Genomic DNA, 22,019 nt, shown 5'->3' with positions numbered 1-22,019 from the left:
AGTCGCTCTGGATAAGAGCGTCTGCCAAATGCCTAAATGTAAATTGATGTACATGGGAGGACTGTTCTTCAGTAAATATGGAGTGATATCCCAGACATTTTTTAAAAGGAACTGAAAATTGCATTTGCAATTGCGTTTCCCATATGTGGACGCATAAAACGTGACATAAATTCGAAAAAAATAATTGCAAACTTTGCATTACCGTTTGCTTTTTGCACCTTTGCGAACGCACACTGCCAAATTTCAAATGAAAAAGCAAAGTCCATTTGCCATCTCTTACAACTCATGAGCCTGTCATATTTAAAAAGCTAAATCAAGAACCACGTTTGTTTTTTCACTTTCTCTGCGTCGTGCGTGTAGCCTGCCAAAACTCAAACGCAATCGCTAATCCATTGCTCTAGACGGAAATCTGTCAATCAGCGTCAGGGGTGGGTCTATACTATGGGGCGTGATTGTAAGGGGAGTGACGTCACTCGCAGTCGACGACCAAGAGGGGGAAATGTTAGCAATGGGGGATAACCGAGACTATCTCATCTGTTTATCAAGAAATAAACACACAAAAATGACAAATCGCATATTTTCTTACTCTGGAGTGGACAAACAAGCTATTACAAATAAATATATTTTTAGATCTTCTATTGTTACAGCCTGGTGGAGCTAAATCTGTCAAAAACGCTGCTTACCGGCGCTTTATAGCGATGTAGTAACTAAGGGACCGTCCAAAAAAAGTGTGAGGTTCAGTTTAATATTAATTCAGTTGTTCATTTTTTATTAGGAAAAGAAAAATGAAATCAACCTAAATGAGAAAAACGTTGTAGTTATTAGCAGTGATAGAGTGGATTATAGTACAACTGGTTTTACATGTGTAATCCACATAAAGCTATTGGATATTTTTTGTAAAAATGTATTTAAAAAAACATTATTAAACTAAATATTGCAAATAAAATTGTTGTATTTATTAGCAGGGATAGAGGGGATTATAGTACAGTATAATTATTATATATTTTATATACATAATATAAGACACCCCGACTCTCGAAATTATCTGTACCCAACAAACAAATTTGATCATAAAATAAGCAATATAAAAAGACATGTTGTATAGGGAAAACATGTTGTTTAGTCCAAGTACTGGAGAAACAGATGCGTCTTGAGTCGTCGTTTAAAGATAGTCAAAGTCTCTGCTGTACGGACACCTAGAGGAAGTTCATTCCACCACTTAGGTGCCAGAACAGAAAAGGGCCTGGATGAATGCCGCCCTCGATCCCTGAGAGATGGTGGGATGAGGCGAGCAGTGCTGGAGGATCGGAGGGAACGTGGTGCAGTGCGTGGTGTGATTAGAGCAGAGAGGTAAGTGGGTGCTGGGCCATTTTTAGCTTTGTAGGCAAGCATCAGTGTTTTGAATTTGATGCGGGCAGCTACAGAAAGCCAGTGCAGGGAGTGAAGGAGTGGTGTGGTGTGGGAGAACTTGGGAAGGTTAAAAACAAGACGTGTTGCTGCATTCTGGATCAGTTGCAGAGGACGAATCGTGGACAGAGGCAGGCCTGCCAGGAGTGAGTTGCAGTAGTCCAGTCTTGAAATAACAAGGGACTGAACAAGCACCTGAGTAGCCTGTGAAGAAAGAAATGGGCGAATTCTTCTGATATTGTAAAGAAGAAATCTACAAGAGCGAGTAAGGTTAGCGATGTGTGGGGAAAATGACAGATGATTGTCCACGGTTACCCCAAGATTGCGGGCGGTGGTTGAAGGAGTGATTTGGTTGTTGTCCATGGATATCACAAGGTCTTGACCTGGAGATGAGTCACAAGGGATAAACAACAGTTCGGTTTTACTGAGATTGAGCTTCAGCTGATGAGCAGACATCCAGGATGAGATGTCTGCCAGACATGCTGAGATCCGGGTGGAAACCTGAGTGTCAGAGGGAGGAAAGGAGAGAGTAAGTTGGGTGTCATCTGCATAACAATGGTATGAAAATCCATGCGATGATATAACCTTACCAAGAGACCGGGTATAGAGGGAGAACAAAAGAGGACCAAGTACTGAGCCTTCGGGACACCAGTATAAAGTCTATGTGGGGCAGATGTAGATCCCCTCCATGTTACCTCATATGACCTATCTTCTAGGTAAGAAGCAAACCATTGCCACGTTGTTCCAGAAATTCCAAGACTTGTAAGAATAGATAATAGAATCTTGTGGGTTACTGTGTCAAATGCAGCTGACAGGTCCAGGAGGATGAGGACAGATGACAGTTTAGCAGATCTAGCGGCATGGAGCTTCTTAGTGAGTGACAGAAGGGCAGTCTCTGTAGAATGTGCTACTTTGAATCCAGATTGGTTGGGATCATTAAGGTTGTTCTGTGAGAGATAAAGAGACATTTGGTTATAAACAGTTCTTTCAAGAATTTTGGACATAAAAGAGAGAAGTGATACCAGGCGATAATTGTTAACTTCTGATGGGTCCAGGGAGGGTTTCTTGAGGATGGGAATAACCCTTGCCTTCTTAAAAGCAGCAGGAACATGACCAGATGATATGGAATGGTTGATGATGGTTGTGGTGAAAGGAAGGAAGTCTCGTGAGATGGCCTGGAGCATTGTGGAAGGGAGCAACAGGTGGTGGGGTTAGATGATGAGATGATCTGCTGAATCTCATCAGATGACAAGTTGGAGAATTCTGCTAAGGGAGGGAAGGGAAGGTCCTGAGGTTCTGCCGTAGGAGTTTGTTTGGGGACTGGGGGATTGCTGCAATCTTCTTATCGTAGAATGTGGCAAAATCGTCAGCAGTCAGGGAGGAAGGGGCAGGAGGAGTCGTATATTTGATAATAATAATAATAATAATAATAATAATAATGCGAATTTTTGATTGTGATGTCCTAATATATTTGATAGAGATTTTGTGGGGGGTGCAATCCGTGGCAGGGGGGCATTTTAGCGCATACAGTAACACGAACGGAGCAGTGAAAAATTTAATGGAACTTTCTGGCTGTTAAAGCGGTGACGTATGATGTACAGAACACACCGGTCATATCCTCGATATTATGTGTGTATTGCCTGTTTGTTTAAGTCTAATTCAGTGGAGATTTTATACCAGGATGTTTGGATTAATTGAGTATTTTCAATTCCGATTGTAAACAATTTGCATACTCGAAGTTAAATACTCAAATTTCCTTATCGTTCTTTTGCGAAGTCAATATATCATATCAATGATTATAGCAAGCGTGTCAGATACAGTGGTAAGTTATACTCAAATATTATATTCTAACATTTATATAATATATAAATGTTATCGTGTTAATAGTATAGTAAAAAATACGCACTTTTTTATGAGTGTAAGTTTTATTTAAACAGTTAAGTGAGAAAATAGCTAATTAGATACATAAGACAAATTAATGAAGCCCGACTAGTTTTAACAGAGTTAACAAACTAAACGAATAAATACAGTGAGGGCTGCAAAAATACTGTCCACAAAATAGTGTCCAAGATTGCAAAATCTGTCTCCCTCTCGTGGTGTAATATTATAAGGGAATATTAGGCAAAACATAATCAGTTTTAAATTTGTTGAATTCTTAAAGGGTATTCATCGATTAATGAATAATCATTAATATCCCTAGTTTCTGTAGTAAAATAATCAAGAACTTGTACAGATACTCCTATTATACTCCTTTGATATATAATTTATAAAGACTAATATTCAGAAGTTGGACAAGTACATGTACTTCATTACTGTACTTAAATACATATTTTACGTATGTATTTTTATTTTTTATTTTTTACCTGGGTACAGACTATACTTTCTGACTTTTAGTCCGCACAGAAAGTACAACACACGTCTGTACGTAACTACATTTCCGCATGGCGTTGCTTGACCTAACCACAGTGGTGTTTAGTATTTAAAGCAGGAATGTCGCCACCTGCTGATCATAATGCGCAATTACGTGACTTGCCTTTCGTTCGAGACCCTGGATTCGGTGTCAATCCATCGCAGGACACACACACACACACACACACACACAAGTGTGTTTTGACTGTGGGAGGAAACTGGAGTACCCGGAGGAAACCCACCAGGCATGGGGGGGAACAGGGGAATCAAACCCAGGCCCTGGAGGTGCAAGGTGACAGTGCTAACAGGTGTTTGAAATCAGAAGCGGAGCTGATTGGAGACAGCGATGAAAAAACTTGTTCAGAATCAGGAAACAGAGAGAGAGAGAGAGAGAGAATAATAATGGAAAGGAATACATTAATCCAGCAGTTATTATCAGGAGCATATACACTAGAATAACATTCACGTCCTATGATTCACTCTTGAGTTGTAAATTTACATATAAATGAATCCACAAATGTTGAATGTGACAGCGTCAAATTGTATCATAGGTTCTGAGGTACTCTGTTTTATCAGTAAATGTAAATCAGCAGCTGGTTGATATTTATTGCATGTGCACATGAGCAAAAATGTGTGCATATGTTAAAAAAAAATGGCACTTTGATTGGCCACAAAAAAATTTAATTATAATATTATTATATAACTTTAACATTGGTTTTAGGGTGGGTATGTGGTTAGCATTGTTGCCTCACAGGACTAGGGGTTGAATCTCATCTCTGGTATGTGTGTGTGTGTGTGTGTGTGTGTATGTGAGTTTGCATGTTTTCCCCATGCTTGGTGGGTTTCCTCTTGGTACTCTGGTTTCCTCCCACAGTTCAAAGACCTGCAGTGTTGGTTGATTGGCATTTCCAAATTGCCCATAATGTATGTTTGGTTGTGTATGATTGGTTGTGCTCCAGGCCCCTGGTGCGGTACACATGATAAAAGATATAGATAATGTATGGATAAAGCTTTAAGACTTTACATAACACATTACACTTTACATAACACATTATACTTTGCTAAATTATGCATCAATCTATTTATCTGTGTTGAGAAATTATCCCATTCTCCCACCCACAACACCCACGAGTGATGTCAGTGTATCTCTGGCACTGTTAAGAGCTCATAACACATTTCAGTTTAAGCAGATTGCAAAAGTGACTTGCAATGTTATCTTCTTTATTAAACTGCAGACTAAAAAAACGTTCATTTAAACGGTGGTGTAGTGGTTAGCACTGTCTCCTTGCACCGCCAGGGTCCGGGTTCGATTCCCGGCCAGGCTTGATTCCTGTCTCTGTGTGTATGGAGTTTGTATGATCTCCCTGTGGTTGGTGGGTTTCCTCCGGGTACTCTGGTTTTCTCCCAAAGTCCAAAGATATCCAGGTTAGGCTAATTGGCATTCCCAAATTGCCCGTAGTGTGAGTGTGTGTATGTGTGTGTACCCTGCAATGGATTGGCACCCTGTCCAGGGTGTACCCTGCCTTGTGCCCTAAGCCTCCTGGGATAGACTCCAGGTCCCCGCGACCCTGAATACAGGATAAAGCGGTATAGAAGATGAGTGAGTGAGACTACAAAAGAAAGTAACAACATAACAGAAAAAACTAAACAAAATACTGCATCTTACATAAATTAGGTGTTAAAAATTTATACTACTGCATATAAGCAATCTAAGTTTTTAATCTTACAAATAAAATAAAAAATGAACACGGTAGCACATTGGTTGTCCTTGGTATCTGTAAATACTTTACCATTAACAAAGAAAAGTTGTTTGTAAAAATATCCTAAAGGAGAAAATCAGGCAAATTAACTGTAAAGGGACATTATGTCAATTTTATATTTGTCCAGATTGTTCATTTTAAGTTAACTCCAACCACATGTAGAGTAAATAAACCCAACATAAAATGTCAGAAGGGGCATTAAAATGTCTGTGGGATCCACAGCTGCATCAGGAGGCTGTCATTCTCACAATCAGTTGTCGTTGTCGTAGATGCAATCTGGAAAACCAAAGTGAGGCAAAAGGGTCATGATAAGATCATACTGTATCTGTACTGTAATCTTATTCTGAAGGCAAACAACCTCCCCATCACCAGAGTCAGACTGATCCTATTTCATCTGCTTTACTAATGCATTATATGGCCAAAAGTTTGTGTACAGTAGAACATGACACCCACATGTGCTTGTTGAACATGCCATTCAAAATTTCCTATGACACTGTAATAATCTCTATAATCTAGATTTTGGAGCATGGCTTAGGGAATTTGGGCTCCTTCTCTTACAAGATCGATGCACTGATGTTGGGTGAGGAGGACGGTGTTCCATTTAATCAGAAGTGTTCAGTGGGCATGTGGTCAGGGTTCGGTATATTAGCTCACTTAGAAATAGGTTTGGGCCTCTTAAATTTCCCTTAAATGTACAGTATATATATACTCTCAACATTTTTGCAGTTCTTATTTAATCTGCATAGTTATTGAATGTTGTGTACTTACTTTGCAAAGTGTCTTTGTCTATAACTAGTGTATAGTGTTATTAAGTAGCCCTGTACGTTTTGAGTCACAAACAGCCAGAATTTAAATTCCTTGTGTGTCAACGTGTTTGGCAAAATAAAACCCGATTCTGATGGGTTGCAATGGTCAAGTGTCCACATACTTTTGACCACATAGTGTAATAGGTGTAATAAGTGTAAATCTCAGTTAAGGACATTATTGTCTATTGTGATTTTCTTATGTGAACGGCTTGGTTATATATTTTATGCCTTATAATAATAATAATTATTATTATTATTATAATAATACATGTTTGGACTACATACCATCACCAACATCATCATAGATGTCATTATCCCTGTTGGAGCAGAAAGAAATGTTTATTTTTATTGTCTGTTTTCACACCAAAACATTTATTTAGATATAAAAAAAAAACTTTGAAGCAGAACTCACTCAGCCTGCACGTTACTGCTTGCAACATATCCGACTGAAAACAAAACAGTGTACAGGGTTACATTATTTCATCAGTTCGTTTGTTTACTATATGTATTTGTTTGATTAGGATTGAGAGGTGCAGCTCAGTTCACTCACATTTTCCCTCCTTGTTCCTGCAGATGAGTTTGTCATTGTCTGAGTTGCTGATGACGTCCAGGATGTCTCCTGCCTGCACTGCCAGTTCCTTCCCACTGCCTTTCTTATTATTGATTATAGTCACTTGATAAAGAACCTTGATCTCTCCATCAAACTGTAAATATACAAAAGCTTCTTACAACAATGCATGTAAAAGTCAGGACTAAAGATACTTATGAGATCATCGTGACACAATGTGATAAAAGTCACATTAAAATATCTCTAGCTGATGCACTGTGTGAAATTTCATACCTCAATGCTGTGGAATTCTAGATTGTTATCAAAGGAGGTTGATTATATTTCTATAACAGCAGCTCTGACAGGAGTTGCCACTAGTCACAGGTTTGTATTAACGTGCCTGTTTAGGTATATTATTGTATCTGTATTAACAGCTCATTTACAGGCACATGCATGGTAGCTGACCTACAAATCAGGTCTAACGGTTTTTATTCAGTGTCAGAACTTTGTAGCAGTCAAGGCTACAACTCTGAGTCCTTAGACACAGAAAAGTCTTTCAAAGGAACTTGTATATGCATTGTGGTTTCTTAATGTCTGAACTTCAGGTGGGTGAAAAAATAGAGGCTGGTGAGGAAATGACCGTTTGTAATGTAGATGCTAACAGGAACTAACTTGTCACATGGTTGTAAATGCAGACAGGAACTAAAATTGTGAGTTGGGAACTGAAGAAATGTCAGACTACTTGGTGATTGGTCAACAGAATAGTTTAAGACAATTTATCTAAAAGAGTATAATGATATGCAGTGTTGTGCATGACTGCACTAAAAGAACATTGTGCACTGAACATGCTCTTTTTTTGTGTGTGGTGAGCTGAATGTTTTAGTTTTCAACTAAGGAAGATGCAAATAAGCATCATTAACATGTGTGGTGATGAATGTGAGTGGCTAATATTGCTAATTTAGACTTCCCGCACAATGATTACAGCTACTAGAAATCATATACTGTACAATATCCCTAAAATATATGTTTTGCGAGGGAAAGAATATAAGAGAGAGAGAGAGAGGATGTATTGATCCATTTTGTGTACCTTAAACTTCTTTCTGAATTCCTTCTCCTCTTTTTCGAGTTTTTTCTGCTTTTTCGGGTCATCTACCTTAACCTCAGGTTTTGCCAGCTTTGATTTGGAAGGAGGCATGCTGTAAAATAATTATCAATATGGGAGCATATGTGAAGGTGTGCACATGTTTTGTTTAGCATTTTAGCCTGTTAGTTAGTATTTCCTGTAGGAAATGGTGTACCTGCTGGGAGGCTGCGGTGTGTCAACGTCATCATAAATTTCCTCACCTCCTGAAAATAAAACACAGTTTAACAAATAATTCATAGGTCAGCAACTGTTACTAGTCTCATTTTCATAGTAACATTATGAGAGGCCTTTTAATGACAAGCATATTTTGTACGAAAGGGAAATCAGGCTCCACCAACAGTTTTAAAAACTAGGCAAGTGGTGAAATTGTTCTTTTAATAAAATTAATAACTCTGTCTTACTTAGATTTTTTAATGGTCAGTTTATCTCATATTTACTATAAATAAACCAGTTTTTGTCAATATTAAACTTTACAACTTCATAGTATATGTATACATATATTGTACTCATTGTGTATAGACATAATACTTAGTCAACTTTGCTTACTTATCGTCTAAATATATATTTATGTAAATATTTTACTACACAGATGTCTACATTCTCTAGCCAGATTGTATAGTGTACATTTTATACTGTTAGTATTCAATTTTTTCTATTTTATTTTACTTTATTCTGTTGTTTCTTAATTTTTAACTTTGTACTGCACTTGCTGTCGTGGCAAAACAAATTTCCCCCTTGTGGGGGATTTTTCAAATCTAGTTGTCCCATTAATGTTTGACAAAGACATCTTATTCACACCCTTTGTTTTTTTTTTTTGTTTTTTTTACTTTCCAGGAGAAAGCCATGGAGATCCTTCCTTTTAGGAAACACAATTAAGCATCTAGAGTTTAGGTGTACTGTACCTAGACCATTAACCCAATTACTAGACCATTAATTCGTAAAAATTAGTGTGAACTCTAGGAAAGATCCTGTTATTTCTTTTTGTAGGTAAACCTTCTTATCAGTTCTTTGTCACAGTAATATTCAGTAGACACACAACAAGGAAGTGTTATGGCATCATAAAAATCAGAGGCTAATCATGTTCTAATATGTAAATTGATTCTTCTCAGGAGAGGAGCTCTGAGCCTTTTTGTCTAATAATTTGTTGAGGCATAGCAAAAAATGTTTCGCTATAATATGAAATATGTTAAGTGTTTTATTGTGTGCAGCTGGTTGTACTGTGAGGTGGTCAGGGGTCTGTATGTGTGGTTTAACCCTGTAGGTGCAGTGTGTGAATGTTACCTTGGTGATCCTCTGGACTGAACTGAGGAGGAGGGGGAACCCTGAAAATACACAACCACTCACTTTACAACTATGGCAAGAGCAATTTACAGACAGGTTCAAAAGTCTGAGTGCACTTTGAGAGGTTAAGAAACACGTAACACACATAAGCAGGCCACTGAAGTGTATTGTTTGCATACAATGGGATTATATGAAATGTGTTATTATTTCCAAGCAATATAAGAGCGTTAAATTTACTTATGAATGACATACCACACAAAGTGTTCATAGTTGGATTTAATGTTGTGCCACATTCAAGAGACAAGTTAGTTTCTGCTATCACTTATGTTTCTTCATCAGCTTTTGCTTTTTTTTTCTCTCAGAAAGCTTTTCATTTTATAGAAAAACACAAAGTGTAAACTCTTTTGTCATAAAAATGTCCAGGGAATCACTATCAAAGCGGAAAGCAAAAAATATTTCCATTAACATTGAGGGCAGTCTTCAGACACCCTCAACCAGAGCAGCTTACATTTATTTAATTGTACTTTTCAGCAGTTGAAGTTTAAAAACCTTGCTCAATGGGCCAGCAATGGCAGCTTGGACCAATAGTCCAAAATCTTACCCACTGAGCTAGGCTTTCCTTCCATACATGTTAAATACACATCCTATTAAAAATCTTTAGTGCATTAACATGCTTAACAACATGGTTTTAAAGTCTGTTTTTGGTTTACAATTAAGTGGAGGATCCACAGTACAAAGACAGTAGTGGCTCAGACAGTTGCTAATTTGAGAGTTTCCACTGTTGGGCTCTTGTACAAGGCCCTTAAGGGGATAGTTCAGGTATTTTTATACCTGAACTTATCCCCTTTTAAATCACAATTGATGTGCATGTGAGTACATTACTATAGATCTTGGTCGTTATAAGTTTTTCTGCTTACGTTTGTCACCCAGAATGCAATTACAATGTACAGTAAGTAATCAAAGCCAAATTCTACAACCTTTGTTTTGTGCAAAAATATATTCCAAAGTTTAGCGGAGATGAATTGAGCTTTCAAGGTTGCTGTGTATTTAACTCTTTACTTTCACAGGAAGTAGCCATATGGCTAAACAGCAGTAGCCATATAGCTAGTTCCATTAAAAGGGCGTAAATACAACATAACCTTGAAAGACACTAACTACGGTACTCAATGGGGATGCAGAAGCTTTATATGAAAACTGTAATTGAGAAAACTCATGATCGGTAGGAACAGCAGAAAACCTTAGCAAGACCTGTGGTAGTGTACTTATATAACCCCATCTTATTTAAGGCAGTAACCAGTTGGGAACAGGTGCAGATGATGATAGACGATCAGGCTGGTAAATAGGTTACTGGCAAAACCTGTGCTTAGAACTTGCAGTTTAATCTGATATGGTGACCCAGAGAACTAAAAACTACTGTGACCAATCAGATTTGAGAATTACCTGCCTTTGTATACCGTTCCTATTACACTGTAGTGCTGTTGAATTCTCTGATCCGACAAGTTAAAAAAGAGTTGTTGTTTTTTATAACAGAAGCTCTGACCTTAGTGCATCTGCAAATCACAGGTTTTTATGAACTTGTTCTAAAACATTTGAATTTCTTTAGTAACAGCTTATTCAGTGTGACCTGTATGGTGAATATAAAGTCTTCTAAACTGAGGAGAGGTTTATGCTTTGCATTTTTCTCAGTACCATGAAAATCAGATTTTTGTTGTCTATTTAACTTCGAGAGAGAAAAAAGAGAGACTTGTGAGAGACCAACTATTTATAAAGTCTAAAAAGAACTAACACAAAATAACAACACTGCACAACATTAATGCAAACTATAAACAAATAAAACGTACAGTGTGTGGTACTGTATATGATGACCGAAACACTGTGGAACCTGATTTTATAGGAAAATATTTTCAGGGTGGTAACAGTAACTCTTTAACTACTTTATCAAAACATACCATCACCAATGAAACATTTTATTTCCTGATATTGACTCAGTCAATACAGTGATGTGTACAGTATGCACGGTCTGATTCAGCCAATAATTGATTCCAGCCAATAATTGTACTGTTCTTCACAGTATAGAGTCTTAATGGGAAATCTTAATGGATCATAACAATCATCGGTGATACCTAAAAGTTGGTAGTGCACGCAGATTTTTTTTTTTTTTTAGATCTGTAAAAGTTAATCACCAGCAAACATTCTGATTAGAAAGTGAAAATGTGTCAAGAAATGGGATACATACAAAGTCATGGTCAGTTATGAAGTAAGGGAATCAAAAGAGTTATTAGTGATTTCAGGAGGGATTTTTGTGAAGTTTAGAAAATTGGCTTTGTGATTTTGTTCAGCATTAAGTTGTTGAAGCCTCTTGAGAATCATCTGAGTAATTAAGCTACTAGTAAAAAAAAATCAGGGGTTATGATTAAAAAAAAAGACCATTGTCTGGCTCCATCTTACTAATAGAGAAATTACACGTTAGTGTGGACAGGACTTTTTCTCCAGTCAGTGGGGGTCTTTAGCATCCGAATGAAGCTGCGTGCTTTGGTGAGAGGGATGGGCTCCAGGCTGCTGATTCAGGGACATGACATGGATGATAATGTACAATAATGTCCATAGTAGGTACAATACTATGAGTAAAAAGTAAACACACAAATTGGTGAAAAGCGTTCACTCTTTATATCAAATAAAATATGTTGCTGATTAATGAATGAATGAATGACTAATACCTGATAGACTCCTTCTGGTGGATTATGTATTAAAACATATAAATTATGGAATAAACGATTGATTATAAAATATCCATGTAACTTCTGACAATCCCTATGTTTAAGCAGTTAATAATTCTCTGTATATACTGCTACTGTAGTTTTTGCCTTCCATGTGAATGTTTGCTTGTCTGATGGTATGCAAATCATGCAAACTTGATATTTAATTAATATTCAAATGCGTATATACACTAGTACGCAGTATATACGTTTTTAAAGGAATTTGACAGCCCTGAAATGCTAACATGTCCTCTCCAGGCACTCACCTGACATTAAGGCTGGAATCTTCCAGATCATCATATATCTCATCAGATCCCTCTGGTGGTGGAGGCAGAATGACTGAGAACAGCAGAGGGCAGCGTTAGCCACACTAAGCTTGAACCCACAACAAACACTTGTTGAAATAGCCCTACTCTTACAGTAGTTACTTGGGTATTAGATTTTCTCTAGTGTTTTTTTTTTTTTATGTTTTATAGAGTCCAATAAATGTGGAGTTTAGTTATTAAAGATGACATTTGTTTTTTAATCTGGCGCATCAATAAATACCTTTGTGTTGACTTTTTAATCTTTTAAATATAAAGCACTTTAAAATAATGAAAGACAAAAGAAAATGCAACAGTATAAATGAAGTTAAAATTTAAAAAGGACCGCTGTGTACTAAACCACATTAGCTAATTTAAACTGGATGTGGTTTCAGGTGAGACAGACGTCTATAATTACTTACAAAAGATTCAGAGCTGAAGTGTAAAAATGAAAACGCAAATGTTGCACTCAGAGAGACTATGCTTGAATATATACTACAACTTAGATGATAAATAAACAACACATTTCAGTCTTACCTCCTGGACCACTGGTGCTCCTGAAATGCAACATAATTGAATGAATGAACTAGACGACATGAACAAGTTAAAGATCAATTGCACATTTTGTCTGGAGCTCAGTTATGTTTGGACAGACTGCTGATACGGTACCTGTTGCTGTCCTCCTGAGATCCCACATCATCATACACATCTCCATCATTCTCAGGCACAGGCCTACTCTGATTTTTCAGAACATCAAAGTCGATCTGGACTGATTCAGTCTTTACATAGCCATCTGAAATGTAAATTTTTTTTCAGCATGAACTGAAGTCATAATTATATCCCAGTAAGCAAACAAAGGTCTGCTAGGACCATACAAACTAGAGACCTATTGGGGACGTCTTGAGGAAGCCCTAAAAATATTTAAGTTTTTTAATATTTTAGTTTTTTTTGTATTTTTTTTCAAGTTTGTCTTACATTAAAATTAAGGTGCATACATAAGGTGTATATACAGAGGGGCCCAAAAATTTATGCTTTACATGATAGCATTAATGATGGTGTGACTACAGACATCTTTAGCGGAAACATAATATTACACATTGCTGCCATTGCTGTCCTGGTTGTTATAAATATTCAGGGTCTGCACACCAACTGAAGTTTGTCACCCGGAAAGCTTCTGCTTTTGTAAATCAAAATTGTATTCTTTAAAGTTATGGTGTAAAAATTTGGTGGAACAGGGCTAAGTGGTTCGCCTTTCATATACAAGTCCTGGGTCTGTGTTCAAGGAGTTTACATGTTCTCCCTGTGTTTGGTGGGTTTCCTCCAGGTTCTCCTTTTTCCTCCCACAGTCCAAAGACATGCAGAATAGGCTATTTAACGTTTCTAAATTAGTAGTGTGTAAATGCATGTGTGAATGTTGACCGGGTCGTACAAAATTGATCACCATTGGCTCTTCTCTTTTTCAGTTAGCCATACATCTAGTTATGGTTATCAGAAGTTTGATATGAGACTTTTTTGAACTTATTGCACAGAACATCCTACAATAACCTAAACCTATGGGAATGTACTTACATGCGCCTCAATTTTGATTTAAGTATTTTTTTTTTTTAAAAACACAAACCATCAAACTGTCTTCAAGCCTCGTACTAAAGTTGTCTTCAAAGCATCTTTACTGAGCAATTATTAAAAGATCATATATTTGTAAAGAAACCCTAAAGGCCTCTTAAGGATTATTAAGTTTTAAAGACATGAAGGATTGTCTGTGCACCCACTAGGATACAACATTCATTTAAACATTGATGCACAACACAAAATTACATGCTTTATCAAGCATGGTGTCTGCATATAGTTACATTAAATATTGTGGAACATCAGATGAGGTTTAGTTTGTTTGTTATCATTAGCATTATTTCAAGAGAACACACTCTTCAATATTAATAAGAGCCTTAAAAAAAAACCCAGCTTGTTAGAGAAAGACAGCAAGCGTACACCTATCTGTCCAAAAGACATCTTTTTACTAGGCTTTAATTATAACCTCAATGAATGTCTTCAAACAGAAAAAAGTTTGGCAAGAGGCTTATAACTAAAGATCCAAATATAAGTAATCACGCAGGGATTAATATGTAGAAAATTTCACTTTATGTCCTTATACAAGGACATTTGGGTCGCAAGAGGATAAATCACATTACTCTAAATCTAACAGATGTAGACTAATTAACATTAGACAGCGTTATGGTGTAAATAATGTTACATTGTTATTCTGGCCTACAACACTATAAACACAGCTATACATAGAAAAATCTGTAGACGATGATCAAGTTTGTAACAGCAACAACAGTGATTACTTTAATAGTCATCACATGAGTATCATTAAATTCTCAGATTTCTGACCGTCAGTAAAGAAAAATGTGATTTTTGACACTCACAGGACCCGTCTTGAGTCCTGGCCAACCATCGGCCCTCAGGGTTGTCTGTAATCCGGAGAATGTCAATCGAGTCTCCCTGTTTAAAGCTGATGTCATTCCTGCCACCTTTACAATCCACTCTTGCTTTCACTTTATGGATGACTGTCAGAGGCCCAGAGAGCTTACAGAAAACAAAAAATAACGTAATCTTTAATATAATGTTTATTTCTATACATTTTGACTATTATTGTGATGACTGATGTGGCCTTACTTTGAATTTCTTTCTGGCCTCTTGTTCTTTTTTTTCACGTTCCTTCTGGTCTTTCTTTTCTTGCTCTGCTCGCTTTTTCTCTTCCTTTTCCCGCTTCTTGTCTTGCTCTTTCACCTCTGGTGCTTGCCTTGAAATCATCACCAGCACAGACACAGATGTGGAGTTTGGACATTTATGTGGTTAGAATCTGCAGCATATTTTTACACGAAAATATTTGTGCTATAAAAGCAGTGACAACCAACATGCTAAGCTAATCAGCATCTGCTTGACACTGCCTGGAACAGAGCTACATGCGGTCAGGAAAAAAAAGGCCTACCATCCATCAAGTTCCTCATACGTCTCCCCATCACTTCCACTTCCCTGTGCAGATGAATATAAGTGAATAACAACCACCATGGACAAATGCAACAAACAGTAATTCAGTTATAGTGCAGTTACTTTTCTTACCCCATCTCGTTGGCCAGAGTTTCCTGTAAAAAAATTTTTTTAAAGTACACATTGAATATGAGATGGAATTATAGTTATTTTAAATGTTCAAGAATTTTATTTATTATGGCTGAGAAAAATAAAAAAATAAAGAAAAACAACCAAAAAAAAAAAAAAAAGAAACGAGTAGATTGAGGTTAAATCTTATACTTATTAAATATTTTATATACTTTAAGATAATAACATGTAGGACATTCTGTTAACTCACCAAATGAATCATTCGGGTCACCAACATCATCATAGTCCTCATCTGACTGTGCTCTGCACCAGAAACATGTACCATAATCTCAATGTGTATTATTCGTTATATAGTTTTATATTAGTGTTCATGTCACAGCGTTGTTAAATTCTGGCTTCTGATTGGTTAGATTAAATTCTCTATAACAGTGTTTCTGACAGTAGTGCTGCACAAGTCATATTAATGAATTGAATTAACAATTATATAATTTTTATTGTGACAGATCATTTACAGTCACTTGCATGGTTGATGTTTTACAGTAAAAACAAAGGAGCAATGTGTCATTTAAGACATTGAAGTGTATTTATAATTTGGAGTTAAAACTGTAAAATTTCTAACACAGAAAACTCTGCAGGACAGAGAAGTTTATACTTTGTGGTTTCTCAGTAACATGACCAGCTGCATTTTTTTTTGTCTCTTTCAAGAGTGAGTGTGGGGGGAGAATTACTGTTTATATTTGCTATAATCTAAGTGAGAACAGGAACTAACTTGTCTTGTGAACTTTCCACAACATGAGACTTAATTATAAATGGATAAAATTTATGAGGTGTCATGCAATAAATTGAAACTAATAACAAATTGCTGTGACATGAGAGGAATAAAACACTTTAGTACTACATGCACTTATAGGAAATTAATCCATTTCTTTATGGTAACAAGAGCTCTCCTTCATGTGCTTCATGTTGAGTAATATACTGGCACATCTTCAAGTGTGTTCATCTGCAAATTTTTTGACTCATGAGACTAACAAACATACTATGTGTTAGCTATCTCTTGATTGGTAGTATGTGTATGCATCCTATATACATATGATATGTATATATTTTAATTAGCTAAATCAAATTAAATTCAGCATTAATCACTGGGAGGGACATGGGTACTGACATGGGTCCTGGGGGTCGTGGAGGCAAAATTGGAGCTGCTTGGCTGCTGGGGTGTGATGCTGGAGGAGGAGGAGGAGGAAGAGCAGGACCTCCCTTCTTTATTTCAGCTCCGTTTGCTGTATTACACAAAAATATCTTAATTAATCACCACATAATTACTTCAACTCTTTACTGTTCTTTTAGTATGTGCATCACCTGTTGGACAAGGTTTGGGTTCTCAAATGTGGATTAATATAACAGATGAATTTACACTTGTATAATTTGTACTGGACGTATATAAGACTCCCTGATGTTATGTGTAGGTTACAGCGATCAACTTTTTCTTTTTTTTTAAGAAATAGTTTTATGTGCATAATCTGCATCTAGATATAATTTACTCACTCATTGTCTATACCGCTTTATCCTGTATACAGGGTTGCAGGGTGTCTGGAGCCTATCCCAGGAGGCTTAGAGCACGAGGCAGGGTACAGTACACCTTGGACAGAGTGCCAATTCATCGCAGTGCACACACACATATTCACAAACCTGTATGTCTTTGGATTGTGGGAGAAAACTGAAATACCTGGAGGAAACCCACCAAGCACGGAGAGAACTCCTTTCACACAGACCCAGAGGCAGGTGGTGCAAGGCAACAGTGCTAACCACTAAGCCACCATGCTGCCCGATATAATCCAGGTATTCAGAAACATATATGACAAAATATGGCAATATCCATTGTTTAAAGCATTATACAAACAAAATAATATTTAACTGAAATTAAATTGAAAAACAGAATTGCAGTGAAAATCTAATCTGAGACATTTCAGTCAACGAAATTGTAAATGTTACATCCAAACATGAATTAATGAGCATGCAGTTGTAAAGTGTGGTAGCATTCTGTAGCCTTCTATTTTAAACTTGATTTCAGAGCAGCAGACTCTTTATAGTTGGGTGTAGGCTTAAGGCTGATTAAGCATGCATTATATAAAGTTCTTATAAGCCCTTATGCTACCAGACTTATATATTATAGACCTAATGTGGTTATGACATTTATCCTAAGATATCTAAGATACAGGGTCTTAGATAGCCTGGAGCCTTGGGAAGCCTGGAGCCTGTTGGGTTACACTCTGGACAGGATGCCAATCCATTGCAGGACACACACACACACTTTAAGCAATTTGGGGAATGACAATTAGGCTTATCCTAATGTCTTTGGACTGTGGGAGGAAACCCACCAACCACAGTGAGAATATGAAGACTCCATGCACACAGACCCTAAGGTGGGAATCAAACCATCAACCATGGAGGTGTGAGGCCACAGCACTAACCACTAGGCCTTCGTGCACCGGCACCACCACCACCACCGGAAAGTAGCAAACTACAGTACATGTATCTACAAATTATAAGTGCTAAAACTCTTGCAATATCACTTTTCAAAGTTTTAAAAACACTTTAGTCATTAGCTAGTAAAGTGAGATAGACTGGCTAGCCAGATCTTCTGATGTGTTATAGAATGAAATTTCTGTATTTAACTAGATGTTACCTGTTGTGTTTAACATCTAAGTGCTAAAGCTTATATGTAATGCTCAGGATAATGTGGATAGGACATCTTTGCCAGTTAAAAATATTGTAGCGTTTTTACGCCGGGAAGAATGCTGGAGAGACGAGTGAGCTTATTTGCTACCCAATGCAATGGCTGGGAGTACTTTATTAAGCACACAGCATGTAAGGCATGAGCAGCACCTTCACTCAGGAGCCTACATCCAATTCAGCACTAGCTTGAACTGGAGCACATTTCACACGTCACCCACCCCTCACACAAACAGGGCCGAAGCCACCAACCCAAACACCTTTCCCCAACATGGTGAACACACACCGACATCCCCGCAAGGCATGCTGGTCGTCAGCCGCCGCCCCGCCCACGCCACAATATAGCTAGACATTATAAATGAACAGGAGCTAGCTAGCTAGCAAACCTAGCAAATCTACAGAATTTACATAGCATCTATAGATTTATACTAAACACTGAATCGTCACCCACAGGTTGTCACTGTTATGATTTATGGCTCCAGTACACCTTTTAGTTTACTACCACTGTAACAAATCATCTTATATTAGTTTGAAGGGAAATAAAAACAATCAGATAGTCTGTGAACTCTACCTATAAATGCATTTATTTGGAATCTTTTGTAAAGTCTAGCTTTATTGTTGAGTTGAAGTTGTGATTTATCATATGTAGCCTCTTAGAAATAACTGGTTTGAAATTCAAGGTAATAAAGTGATATGTAAATGACAACAAAATTAATCAGTAATATGCACTTATGTGCATACAAACTCTCTCATGATTTATCTCACTTTCTCATGATTTATAGATAACCTCTAGTGTTAATTGGGGTAACCAGCTTCATTTACCTTTAGTTTTTTACAATCGAAACTGGACAGTTGAAGACTAGAATACTAGTATTAATCTAGTAATTAATTAATTTTCCCCAATTAGTTAATACCATATTCAAGGTTGTGCTGTTGTGCTGGTTATCATCACGACTGTGATAGTAGATTTGTCGAAGGTCTCACAGCCATGATAATAACCAGCAAACATTCCAACCTTGAGTGTGATATTGCTTTTATATAAAGGTTCCACAAATTTGATATCAACAGATTATGATTTATTTGTTCATGTAGTCAAAAGGTAAAGAATGGAGGTGATGGACAGTCCTGTAAATCTCCATTTTCTCTTCATGTGTCCACTTATTCCACTTTAGAATATCAGCTCCCTTAACTTCTGGATTCCGGGTTGAAACTCAAATAGCGTTATATAGAAAGATAGCGTGCTAAAGTTTACAACCACTTGTTCAGGGTTTACAGAGGAATTTAAGATTCAGGCTTGTGTTAGAAGTTTTTTAGATTGCCTTAGATGAAAAATTAAACAACACACAGGCAATTGACATGAAAGCAATTATTAAGTTGACTTACTGTATTATGGGTTGTTTAAAATGTCATAATATCATAAGTATTTCCTTCATGAAATACATCTGTGGCTGGTTTTGGATGTACAATTTGGAAAATAAATAAATAAATTACTGATTTGAAAACATCTGGGACATGGAGTGATACATATAGTTGTTAATGTCCATTATCACCACTCCTGGAATGCCTCTTGCCCAATCAGATGGCTAAACTAATTGTTGTATAAAACACCTTCACCTTCTTGGTAATCAAATTGCATATGAAATGGAGTCTCTCCCTGGGTATTTGGGGCACCAGGCAGGATACACCCTGCACATGGTGCCAGTCCATTGCAGGGTACAAACATGCACAGACCACAGGCAACTTGGAAACCCCAATTAGCAACCCCTTTGAACAATGGAAGGAAACTGGAGTACACAGATGGAACTCATGGGGAGAACATGCAAGCTCCAAACACCCAGACCCTTGACCCTGGAGGTACTGTACAAGGCTACAGTGCTAACCACCACACCAGCAAAGATATTTTAGACAATAATAATTATGCACCAAATTTGTGTCCCACAGTATGTACACACCCCTGTTACTGAAACTTATTTAGCCTGGCAGAGAAAGAGAAGAAATCAAGTCACATGTCATAAAGGAAATAAAAAAGAAATGGAAATCTTTTCAACTTTGAAAAGATTCTCCAACACAATTCTGTTACTCATTATTGGGATAAGACGAATACATTTCAAAGTTCTCTTTCCTCATTCATATAACTAAGTGTATCATTGACCTTAACCACAAGGTTATATTCCACATCTAGGCAAGAAAAAGGTGACATACATGTTAATTAAAGTACTTAAAGTAACCAAAGCTATTTTGACATGATATTTTGTCATTTGTGCCTTTTACTTCTTCTGTGATTTAGAAAAATGATGCACTAAATGTTTTGTTGTTTGTTTGTAATATGTTTTGCTCCTACTGAAAAAAAGTATCTAATTTTGCAGCTCAACTGTTATTTTTATAAGACATTTTGTTCAGTTCTGTTTGTGATATGCACATACATTTAAATCCCAGTTTGATGTCTACTAAATATCACTATTTTAATGTCTGTCTATTAAATATTTGATCAGATCCAGTTTCTGGTCTTGTTTTTATTATTATTATTATTATTTTTATTATTATTTAATTTTGCGCAGGTAGGTGTAACCTATTATCTTTTAAATAGTTTGTGCAATTATGTGCTTAATGTATTTCAATAAATATTTGAAAATAAATACTGAAATTCTAAAAAAATAAAATAAAATTATAAATTGTTTGACTACTGAAAGGTTGCACAAGATATATTTCATAGATTCAAGTCTTGTCTTATCTAAAAGTAAATGCATTTAAGGTTAGTGTGACATCACATAACGATAAAGGTTTCATTAAACAATATTTTAGAACATACGTTCCTAACTATAAGTAATGGGGTTGCACTAAGCATAGGACACAACAAATCATCTGAAAAATTTGATGCCTGTAAACTGTTAAATTTCTCAATGGTGTTCATCTTTAAATTGTGGAATCCTCAGATTCTGAAGGCGGGTCATATATATGTAAGTGTTTATCTAAGCACATATAAATGATCTTTGTGTTTTTGAGGGAACTTGGCTTTGTTAAAAGTGAATCTATTGATGGAGGCTGGTAGTTTCCCTATTTGAATAATAAAAAAGGTGAGACCGAAATCTACTGTAACAAACACCTTTTGTCTATTTTTTCCCTGACTGTGCTAGTCACGTACGCTATCTAGCTGCAGTAAAGTTATCTAAACATACTACAGTATGAGCTACTAATTTGCTGAGAAAACTTAATTATAGTTTGATTTTATTAAAATTTGGTCATAAATAAAATAGCATGGACATGATACACGTTGATAGTAGCATGAAGGAACTCAGTAAAATTAAACTCTCTAAGTGGAGTTTGTGGCAGAATTAAAGCATGACATAATGAAAGTAAAAGATTAGCTGTTGATGTGGTAAATATTAAGAACTGTCATATATCCCAGCACATTTTTTTCAGTACAGTATTTTTTCAGTACACTTGATCCTGGTTTTCTAATAGACAAAGCACATGCTACATGAAAGTTTTAAAGCTCATTAGCAACCATCTTATTTATAATAATAATAATAATAATAATAATAATAATAATAATAATAATAATAATTATTATTATTATTATTATTATTATAATAATTAGAAGACTTCAATAAGATGATTAAGATATTAATACAACTATCTCCCTTATAACAGTTGGTCTTCACTGTGTCTGACCGGAGATTGTTTATGCTTGTTGTCTCTAGTGTAAATAATGAACATGTGGTTAAAATCTTAAGAATATCAGAATACAGTCCAGCTG

The 22,019-nt window shown here is 36.4% G+C and overlaps 2 protein-coding genes across 3 annotated transcripts in view; both read right to left on the bottom strand.

Moving 5' to 3' along the window:
• Window positions 1–1,087: 1,087 nt before the first annotated feature.
• On the bottom strand, window positions 1,088–2,328 carry LOC128507964 (uncharacterized). The gene is made up of 2 exons (XM_053479146.1): window positions 1,723–2,328; window positions 1,088–1,611 (listed from the first exon to the last, which is right to left on the bottom strand). Exons 1-2 carry the CDS (start codon window positions 1,861–1,863, stop codon window positions 1,120–1,122), a joined length of 633 nt encoding a protein of 210 aa, XP_053335121.1. The 5' UTR covers window positions 1,864–2,328; the 3' UTR covers window positions 1,088–1,119.
• Window positions 2,329–3,313: 985 nt separating this feature from the next.
• Window positions 3,314–22,019, bottom strand: part of fybb (FYN binding protein b) — a 25,812-nt gene continuing 7,106 nt past the window's right edge. For both annotated transcript variants that reach the window (XM_053478732.1, XM_053478731.1), the window contains exons 3-19: window positions 16,695–16,809; window positions 15,780–15,832; window positions 15,533–15,555; window positions 15,402–15,445; window positions 15,086–15,212; window positions 14,836–14,995; window positions 13,082–13,205; window positions 12,950–12,969; window positions 12,377–12,449; window positions 11,818–11,913; window positions 9,355–9,395; window positions 8,228–8,276; window positions 8,017–8,125; window positions 6,933–7,086; window positions 6,795–6,828; window positions 6,668–6,699; window positions 3,314–5,852 (exon numbers count right to left, since the gene is read on the bottom strand). In XM_053478732.1, the coding sequence (XP_053334707.1) occupies window positions 5,827–5,852; window positions 6,668–6,699; window positions 6,795–6,828; window positions 6,933–7,086; window positions 8,017–8,125; window positions 8,228–8,276; window positions 9,355–9,395; window positions 11,818–11,913; window positions 12,377–12,449; window positions 12,950–12,969; window positions 13,082–13,205; window positions 14,836–14,995; window positions 15,086–15,212; window positions 15,402–15,445; window positions 15,533–15,555; window positions 15,780–15,832; window positions 16,695–16,809 (1,280 nt within the window). In that variant the 3' untranslated portion in view covers window positions 3,314–5,826. The remainder of the gene's footprint in view (window positions 5,853–6,667; window positions 6,700–6,794; window positions 6,829–6,932; window positions 7,087–8,016; window positions 8,126–8,227; window positions 8,277–9,354; window positions 9,396–11,817; window positions 11,914–12,376; window positions 12,450–12,949; window positions 12,970–13,081; window positions 13,206–14,835; window positions 14,996–15,085; window positions 15,213–15,401; window positions 15,446–15,532; window positions 15,556–15,779; window positions 15,833–16,694; window positions 16,810–22,019) is intronic.

This window comes from Clarias gariepinus, chromosome 19 (assembly GCF_024256425.1).
Source record: "Clarias gariepinus isolate MV-2021 ecotype Netherlands chromosome 19, CGAR_prim_01v2, whole genome shotgun sequence".
NCBI lineage: Eukaryota > Metazoa > Chordata > Actinopteri > Siluriformes > Clariidae > Clarias > Clarias gariepinus.
Note: the sequence above shows the minus strand (reverse complement) of the source record. Positions and strands in the feature narration are given on the sequence as shown.

Excerpts from the sequence above, each read along its gene's own strand:
- LOC128507964 (XM_053479146.1), bottom strand. The coding sequence starts at position 1,863 with ATGTCTGCTCATCAGCTGAAGCTCAATCTCAGTAAAACCGAACTGTTG. Across the intron at positions 1,612-1,722 it reads CCACCGCCCGCAATCTTGGG|GCTACTCAGGTGCTTGTTCA; the intron begins GTAACCGTGGAC and ends CTTTCTTCACAG.